This window comes from Manis pentadactyla, chromosome 17 (assembly GCF_030020395.1).
Source record: "Manis pentadactyla isolate mManPen7 chromosome 17, mManPen7.hap1, whole genome shotgun sequence".
Lineage (NCBI taxonomy): Eukaryota > Metazoa > Chordata > Mammalia > Pholidota > Manidae > Manis > Manis pentadactyla.
The window spans coordinates 58,510,022-58,519,351 of record NC_080035.1 but is presented as its reverse complement, the minus strand read 5'-3'; the positions used below and the strand labels follow the sequence as shown (position 1 = coordinate 58,519,351).

General features: G+C 42.1%; 1 protein-coding gene across 3 annotated transcripts; it reads left to right on the top strand.

Moving 5' to 3' along the window:
* Positions 1 to 645: 645 nt before the first annotated feature.
* Positions 646 to 7,530, top strand: TEX30 (testis expressed 30). 3 transcript variants are annotated; one of them, XM_036893745.2, is made up of 6 exons: positions 646 to 1,313; positions 4,879 to 5,109; positions 5,856 to 5,907; positions 6,423 to 6,628; positions 6,766 to 6,829; positions 7,284 to 7,530. In XM_036893745.2, the coding sequence occupies exons 1-6, from the start codon at positions 1,011 to 1,013 to the stop codon at positions 7,322 to 7,324; spliced, it is 897 nt and encodes a 298-aa protein (XP_036749640.2). In that variant the 5' UTR covers positions 646 to 1,010; the 3' UTR covers positions 7,325 to 7,530. The 3 variants fall into 3 exon arrangements, with proteins under 3 accessions (XP_036749640.2, XP_036749639.2, XP_036749641.2); XM_036893746.2 differs by lacking the exon at positions 6,766 to 6,829 and adding an exon at positions 4,331 to 4,404 and having other exon boundaries at positions 1,191 to 1,313; XM_036893744.2 differs by lacking the exon at positions 6,766 to 6,829.
* The last annotated feature ends 1,800 nt before the right edge of the window (positions 7,531 to 9,330 follow it).

The window sequence follows — 9,330 nt, the reverse complement described above, 5'->3', positions numbered from 1 at the left end:
GAAAGTAGGTTAGTTGTCCCGTAGGTTGGGTAGGAACAGGGAGTAACTGCAACTGGGCACAAGTTTCTGTTTGGGGTGATGGATATGATCTTAAATTAGGTTATGGTTTGGGTTGCAAATGGTTGTAAGTTTACCGAAAATCATTGTACTCTTCAACTAAACGAATTATGTGGTATGTAAGTAAAGTTGTTTTTAAAAGCATAACTAGAAAATCAGCAGACCAGTCAAGAAACGTTAATGAAAACTTTGTAACTCAGGTAAACGTTTCAGGTAAATGCCACTAAGTGGTTTTCAGGACTTTCTTACGTGTGCCGTGACAGAAAAAAGGGCAGTTACCAAGTGCACTGGGCCTGGGGAAGATTCATTCATTCAAGAAATACTGATTTACCAGGCATTACTCCACACACAGGAGATTCCAGGTAAAATAACAGAACACCGTGCCGTCCCGGAGAGTTTACAGGCCAGTGTGGGCCGGACAGTCATCGGTGCCCAGGGTTCAAGGAGGGGAAGCGCGGGTGAGGTGCCGAGGGAAGGCCTGAGAAGAGGCCGAGGGGGTGCAAACTCCGAGGACGAGGCGATGCGGGGCTCGCCGCTGCGATTTCGGAGATGCAAAAGCACGAAGACCCTGTAGTGGGGCATGGCTGGTGGGTTTGTGTGTGAGGGCAGCAGATCGAAGGGGCCAAGGAAAAGAGCACAGGAGGTCATGGAAAGGTGAGCGGTGAGGGGGGCAATCGTGCGACACCGTGGGCGTCACTATCGAGCCTTCCGCGCGGTTAGAGGCGTGACAGGAGGGCTCTGGGAGGCTGAGCCGCAGGCTGCCCCTGGCGGCTCTGTGGACCCTGCAGGAAAGAGGGAGGGCAGGTGGGGACCAGCGAACGTCCGGCAGGCAGTTCCAATGACCAGGCGGGGACGACGGCGTGGGAGAAGCACAGGGAGTGGGCGGCGGCTGTTTCTCTCCGCAAGGGAGCCGACCCGGACGATGGCGCGGTGCGGGAAAGGGAGCAAGCGGCATGGACCCAACGTTCTCCGACCCGCGCAACTGTTGGGACGGAGTGGGCGGGATGCGGAAGGGTCCAGAGTGGAGTCGGTCGGCGCTTAGCAGCGAGTACCGGACGCTGAGCGGACGCCGCCGGTCTCTGCGGGAAAACTCCCGCTCCCGGGGTGCCCCGCGCTCCAGGGGGCGGGGCCTGCGCGCGCGTGCGCCGTGCCGGAACGCGCCGGCGTTGGAGCAAGGCGGTCTCTTCGAGCGCGGTAGTCCGATCGCTGAAGGGAGTGCGGGCGGGGAGGTGCTCCGGGCCGCTTTTTCTCCTCCGGTAAGTGGGGCGGCCCCTGCGGTCGGCGCGGCAGGATCGGGGCGGCCCCCCGAGGGAGCGCTAGGCGCCTGGCGGCGGCGGCCGTCGCCCCTCAGGGCTATTGGTCGACTCCGGGAGGCTTTTGGCAGAAGTTCGCTGTCCGCGGGCGGCGGCCCCGGGGAGGCCGGAGTGCAGGGCGGTGCGAACCCCCGAGCCTGTCACCGCGGCCGGCGCGAGCAGCCCCCGGGCTCCGGAGTCCCGGGCTGGAGGCGGCCGCCGCTCCGCCGGGCGCACGCGCGCCGGTTCGGTAAGACGATCCGCAGGTGCCGCCGAATCCCGGCCCTGGGACCGTTGGTGCCTCCTGTGGCCCCGGCCAGGTCGCCGGCCCCGGAGGCTGACCCCTGGCGTCCCTGTTCGCTCCCGACTGCCCGCGTCCTGCGGTAGCCGCGCGGGATCGGGAACGCGCAGGCGTTTTTCGGTTGGAAGTTAACTGTGCTGGTGGCTTTTCGATCCTCCAGCGTAAGACGTGGTCGCACACTGTAGTCTGAGTATCAGTGGTGGCCATAAAATTACTCTTGGGTGCTCACGACCTGGGGACACTGTGGATACAGCCACAGGTTGATTCGTCACCGCAGCATCCCTGTAAGGTTGCTGCTCTTCCTCCGTTTGCAGTTGAGGACGCCGAGGCTGCCAGGCTACCCACCCGGTCCTGCCTGAACCCGAAGCCAGAGGTCATGGCCTGGGCTGCCCAGGCTAGGTAGCGGTGGGCCAGCGTCCTGGAACAATTTCGGTGTTTCCGAAGTAGTCCGGCAGGTGTGCAGCAGTCAAGAACGGACTGTTCCTCATACAGTCTGGAAGGAAGCAGAGTTTTCCTGAAAAACAAACAAACAAAACCCTCTGAATTGTTGAGGAATAATAGGAGCATTCGAGGTTAAGATAGTGGCTTGAGTACATGTATCTAATTTTACTGCTTCCTGAAATCTCACTGAAATTACGATAAAGGGCTTTTTTTAAAGACATAAACCCACAAGGTTGGAGAGAATGGGAAAGGAAACAACAACAATGAAATATTGTGCTCTAGAAAGCAAATGTCTTAGCAAACTTCAGCTTAATCCTAACCAGCAACAGGGATTACTGCAGAACAGCTCCCTATAAACCACAGGACCTTCCAGATGCACAGAAAACTGGCAGCACCAGTTTCTTTCTGGTCTTTCCCCATTTCACACTGTTGGCTGACTGCCTTCCTCCCATTAGAAGACTGGAGGCCACTCTCTTGAGAAGGTAAAACCAGATCTTTGAACTAGGGGACCCCAGGCACACTTAATTATGGGACTAAATTTATTAAAACAAGGACACTGAAGGCTGAAGTCCTTCATCTTCCTCCCACTCAAATCCCAGAATTTTTGCAGCCAGACTAATACCTTTCACACTCAAATAATACAGTTGTTCTACACATCTATGGAAACACACACATAAGTTGGTCACAGTGGTTGCTTCTGGGAAGGGAAAGGAACTTGGGAGCTGAGGGAAAAGAATGAGGAGACTTACCTATGTACGTTTTCTTTTAAACTTCTATACCATGTGCATGTATTGCCTATTTAAAAATGAAATGTATTCCTTAAAAAATTAATTGGCAAATGATTATACCCTTTGATATATCAATTCTTCTCCCAGGAATTTTTCTTGTAAATATGTCTGCCCACATGTGAAAATAATGTAAGGACAATGCCACCCATTGTAGTATATTTCAGCAAAAGATTGGAAACAATCTCAGTGTTCATTAATAGGTGGTGGTTGGTGAAGTAAATCATGTGCCACCCTTCCTTGGAATATTCTGCAGGCATTAAAAAAATGGAAGCACTCAGTGTATAAAGAAAAGAGTAATCACCAAGATGTATGTTAAGTGGGAGGGAAAGGTTCAGAAAAATAGAGCACCAGTTGATAAAAAGAAAAAGGAGAGCTGTGTATGTACATGTGTGTGTAAAATATCGGGGAAGATATGCAAAAATTGGGTAATAGTGGTTGCCTTTGGAAAGGGCATCTAGGTGAAGGCAGAAGTAGAATGAGGATGAGTTTTCAGTATATTTTTGGTACCTTTTGAATTTTGAGCCATGTTTTGTGTACCTATGCAATGAATGAATGATTTTAATGGGAATATAGATGAATAATGGAGATCCTGGTGTTGATAATATCCTGAACAAGAAAAGATCTCTTATAGTAGGAAGGAATGCTGCACAACAACCCCAAATCTCAGTGGTCTGCAACTTCTCATGCTCTTGGTTCTTCAGGTCGACATTTCACGGTTCTTCAATGGTTTAGGTCCTTGCTGGAGCCCGTACTTTACTTTTGGGTTCAGATCTGCTCCATGTGTCTTCATTCAGGGACCAGGCTGAAAATGCAATACCTGGAGCTCGCTTTTCTCATGGCTGAGGGGGAGGGTTCAAGAGGGCTTCTGGAAATTCGCCATGCCTCAGCTTAGAAGTGGTGTATTGAAACTTTTACATGTATTCCATTAATCAAAGCAAGTCACATAGTCAAGCCCAATGTCAGTAGAGTGGAAATATTCACTCTGCCTTTCACAGGCTCTGCAAAGTCTCATGCTGAAGGGTGTGTAAGTATACTTTTATTGCAGGTTGGGAGGAATAGTTGGGAAGGATAATGACCAGGGAAATGGGTTAATAGAAAGATTCTGTGAAATTAAGTTGAAGATAGTCGAGAATAAAAATGCTTAGAAGAAAAATATATATGCCAAGATACAGCATCCTGCTTTGATAGGCATTTTCTTAAGCCTTCCATGTCATTGGTACCATTTCAGTATCAACTAGCTTTACTTTATGTAACATCTACTTGACACTATAACCAATTCCGAGGGCCTATAGGAACCCTGAAACTAATTAAATAATGCACAATAAAGATACCAGTTCTTAGAGATGTAGTTCTAAGTGTGTTTATTTTAGCTACAGAATGTATTCCTTCATAGTTCTTGTGTCATACCCATGTCTGCCAACCCACCTTTCACAACAGAATCTTCTTTTCAGGGCGATGTCCTTTGCTCCTCAGATGTAATGCACTTTAAGTTTGTTATTCAACAGTGAAAATGAGTCATACCGAGGTAATACATTATTTTCATATATTCTGCACCATCAGGGTTCCTTTTTTTTTAATATTCATTGGCGCCAGTGTGAGTTCCTTATTTTCATCAAGTATTTGAGGGACAGCATAGCATTTGTGGTTAAGATTAAGGACTTTGGAGCAGACTGCCTGAGTTTGAATCCCAGCTGTACAGTCTTGAGCACATTACTTAACCCTTTGTGCCTCCATTTTCTCATTTATAAAAATGGAGATAATAATAGTGATTGCCTCATAGAATTACTAGTAAGGTTAAGTGAGTTAATACATGTAAAGCACATATAATAGTACCTCACACACAATAAGTACTTATTAAATATTAGCTGTTATTAATATCATTGCATTTTATTTGGAGGCCATGACTTGAATCATGGATCTCACAGAACAAATGTAGTTATTCAGTTGTCTGAATAGGCAAGGAAGTAATTTTTTATGCCTTTATTCTCTTGAATTCCAGGTTAAATTAAAAATACCTTTTGGAAATAAATTACTGGATGCTGTTTGTATGGTTCCTAACAAGAGCTTAACATACGGAGTAATTCTTACACATGGAGCATCGGGAGATATCAATCTTCCTCATTTGACGTCACTGGCATCCCATCTGGCATCTCATGGGTTTTTTTGCCTGAGATTTACCTGTAAAGGCCTTAATATTGTACATAGAATTAAGGCATATAAATCAGTTTTGGTAAGAACATTTCTTTATATTTCCTTAGAATTCAGTTTTAAATTCTTAATAAATTTAAGACAAACTTTATTAGCAGTCAGTTGGTTTAATTTAAAAATCTCCTAATGAGTATTCTTAGAAACTCAACAGTACATGTAGGCAATGTAGTGGTCCCATTTTTCTTTTGCCATCAGTTTCCATGGAGATGAATGCTTACATCATAATTGTTTTTTCATGATACTGCCAAGGAAGTCACTTTGTAATTTTCTTACTGGAATTATATAACTTTAGAAAGTATTTCTGGACATTTTGCCTATTATACTCTGAATGTACAAATGTGGCATGATTTTCTGTATACAAATCTGAAATTTCTTTTAGTCCAAATTATTTCAAGCTTGCTAAGGTTTTGAGAGCTTTAAATTAGATGTTAGTATTATCAAACTTTGTATTGGAAGCTTTTACTGGCTTTTTTTAAAAAAAAAACAATTTCTTCTTTAAAAACATTATAGTATTTGAATTTTTTAAACAGGTAAAGTGACATTTTGCTTGTATATACACCTTTATTTCTGAACATATGATTTGATAGTGAAGCTCTGACTATAAGAGCGAAGAGATGGTTACCTCTTTCAAGAAAAATCCCTTAAGATTTTGTGGTTTTCATTGCAAAGATTTTCATACATTTCAGTAATGATGAGGAAATACATGTCATTTTCCAGTGGAATATTTTATAGGAGAAGAATTGGTCATTTTTTGATTGATTTTCCTAGAATTACCTAAAGACCTCAGGAGAGTACAAACTTGCAGGTGTTTTCCTTGGAGGTAAGTTGCAATACTTGTTAATACTTGATTTTAAATCTTCTCATATTCATAAAGGAACGAGTAATCAAGAATTAAAATTAGTTGATCACAGGAAGGAATTTTGTTTGTTTTGTTTTGGTCAGTCACTTCCTTGTAAAACATCAAGATACTTTATATAGTAAAGCAAATTTAAATCTCATATATGTGTATTGTAACCCAAAGATTTGTCCTTTTATTTATATCCCTGAATCACCCTCTCTCAAATGATTCCTCTTCTTTTGAGGAGGAATTACTCTCCAGAAAAATAATTCCTTTTTTTAAAAATCTGCTTAGTATCTATTTCTAGCTCTTCACGGGCTATATATATCCATTATGGGTATTGCAGCTTGTTAATTGCCACCTTTTGGAGTTAAGTAATTCATTGCTATACAAATGTGATGAATGAATGGTAAATGAAATCTAATTTGCCACATTATCATCTCTACTTTATGTGAATGTTTATGTTTTGGGCTGAACTCAATTTTAATTGATTTTAGGTCGTTCAATGGGCTCAAGAGCAGCTGCTTCTGTACTGTGTCACAGTGAGCTGGATGACGCTGATGGCTTTGTTCGAGGTCTCATTTGCATCTCCTACCCACTGCACCATCCAAAGCAGCAGCATAAACTCAGAGATGAAGATCTCTTTCGGATAAAAGGCCCTGTACTGTTCGTGTCAGGCTCAGCAGATGAAATGTGTGAAAAGGTGAATTACAATTTGATGTCTGTGTGAATGAGAGAAAGAATGAAAGACAGAAATATCTTTGGAACGAGATAATTACCTGGAATATTCAGTCTCTTTAAAAAGATGCTGATGTGACTAATGCTGGTTTTGTGTCTTAGCTGCCCTGTTGCTTTGGAGAACCTAAAAATACAAGCATACTGACATCTCCTGGAAAGAGAGTTGGTAAATGATTAACTCTTATTTGGGAAGTGAAGGATTAATATCTGAGTCTTGTGATATTGGGATGACTAGACTGTACATGTGGTTTCAACATTCAAGCAGATTGACTCTTGAGCAAAAGCTAGTAATTTGTACATATTACCAGATATTAGTGTATTTCCCACAGCATATCATTTCCTTAGGGGAAAAGTATTAGAATTTTTTTTTGCTCCAGTTAACTTTTTATTGTCAATAATGAATGCTTGATCTGATCTGTGGTATTGCTGTTATCAGAGAGATGTGGGCTGCAACTTCTGTGGACATTTCTTTGCACATTCTGTTGCCTCAAAAGTTGTCTGTAGGGTAAACATTTAATGAATATTCAGTGAATGGATGCCAGCATAGGTGGGGCAGGAGAGAGGATATTTATTGAACACCAATAGAATATTCTCCTACTATCCTCTTTTTTTCCCTTTAGAACTTATTGGAGAAAGTGACACAGAAAATGCAAGCTCCTAATAAAATCCACTGGATTGAGAAGGCAAATCATTCCATGGCAGTGAAAGGACGGTCAACAAATGATGTTTTCAAAGAAATAAATACACAGATTTTGTTCTGGATCCAGGAAATAACTGAAATGAACAAGAAATAATTGTCTTTTGCTAAAAGCCATGTTATTTTGAGTATAAATACAGTTAATTTAATAAAAACAGAATACCTCTCAGCATTGAGATATATTTCAGACCAATTTTATGTTCTTTAATGTTCCCCCATTTTTAAAACACGTTTTAATTGTGAACTTAATGTCCTTTACAAGTTGCCTTCTGAAAGCACTGTTGCAGTTGTATAAAGATAATGTACAAATATTAAAGGTGGTTTAAATATAATTTATTTTCATTAATATAGCTGTTCTGAAAAAAATAAACATTTGAATTTTGTTACAACAACTTTTGTCTTATTGCTGTGCAACTGAGAATACTGTAATTTTGCAGAGCAGTGTCATCTTAAAAAAGGAAAACTGGTTATTTGACTCTAGTACATTTAGTCAGTTTTATGGAATGTATACATCTATTCACCTAATCTTTTAATAAATCTCAAGGGATAGGAATGAAGATACGTTTTCAAATATGGGGGCCTTGAATATTGTTTTAAAATGAAGTAACAGCTGTCAGTGTTAAAAAAATGGTATATAATTAATCAACAAAGAACATTTGAGATTTTAAAACAAGACTGATACCAAAAGTTATAAATAGATAAAAAAATACCCAGAACTGATGAATATAATCATGGTCTATTAGCAAGTATAAATCAATTGGGAAGTATTAATACTGTAAACCAGAAGTAAAACTAAAGGGAAAAAGGAAAATACAAAGGAAAATTTATTATAAAGCAGACCATAATATAAAAGTACAATGAAAAAATAGATGTAAAAGGTTACTACTCAGGCTATGTAATTATATATTCAAATTTGCAAAGTATAGGCATAATATGATGGCCAAAGATACTTGTTCAAATACAAGGATATGTAGGCCATTTAAAGTTGATTTTTCCCTGAGTTGTCTATAAGAAACTATCTGATTAATGAAATGGCTTGTCGTGTGAGAACTATGTACCTAGTCATGGGTGGGGAACATCTAACTCCTAGAGAAAGATGTGAGTGATTATCTGAGGCTGAAATGCACATTTGTGAAAAGGTCCCATCTGCAATTCTGCACAGGTTTGCTCTTGTCTTGCCAGGAAATATGCGGCCCCTTCAGGTTTAAGGTTACAAAGAGCTCTCCTGGCACCCACCTCTGGTAGCCCAATTAATGCCACAGCCACTCACCTAGACCAGTGGTTCTCAATTGGGGCTGAATGTGTCATTAGGGGACGTTTGACAATGTCTGGAAACATTGTGGGTATCAGGACTCAGGTGAGATGCTATTGTCATATCGGTAGAGGAAAGGGGTGGCTGAGCACACCCTGCAGGGCACAGGGCAGCCGGCCGGGGCAGGGAAGTATCCAGTCCAAAATGCAGTGTCCAAGTTGAGAAACCTTGGCCTAGACAAACCAGCTTTGGGATTACCTTTAAGTCCTTTCTCCCTCACCACCTTCCAAACCCCTTTGGTTCCTTTTAGTTACCAAGTCCTGGGTTTTCAGTCTCAAAGTCTGATTCACCCTTCTTCCTGTTTATACAGATGTCACTGATTCAGGCCCCCATCAGTTCTCATCTGTATACTTTCTTCAACCCACCTTGAATAAGTGAAGATAAAGGAAGTATTAATTAATTAATTATGCCTTCAAAGGGAAAATACTCTAAATCCAAGGTAGCGTTAACACTTTTCGTTAACAGTCCAGAATGTCTTGTATTTGCTCAATAGGCTTACAGGCCTACACTCTGGGCTTGGGAGAAAGTGAATGGTATTTACATCTGGTTCTGCCCCAGCCTAAATTTTAACATCCGAAAGCATCACAAGTAGCTGCTCCTTGGAATCAATAGAGACAGGGTGACAGGGGGTTCACCAGGAGACCACTCCAAATCTAAC

Coding starts and splice junctions, on each gene's coding strand:
- TEX30 (XM_036893744.2), top strand. CDS start 1,011: ATGGACCCAACGTTCTCCGACCCGCGCAACTGTTGGGACGGAGTGGGC. Junction 5,110..5,855: donor AGGCATATAAATCAGTTTTG/GTAAGAACATTT, acceptor TGATTTTCCTAG/AATTACCTAAAGACCTCAGG. Junction 5,908..6,422: donor TGCAGGTGTTTTCCTTGGAG/GTAAGTTGCAAT, acceptor AATTGATTTTAG/GTCGTTCAATGGGCTCAAGA.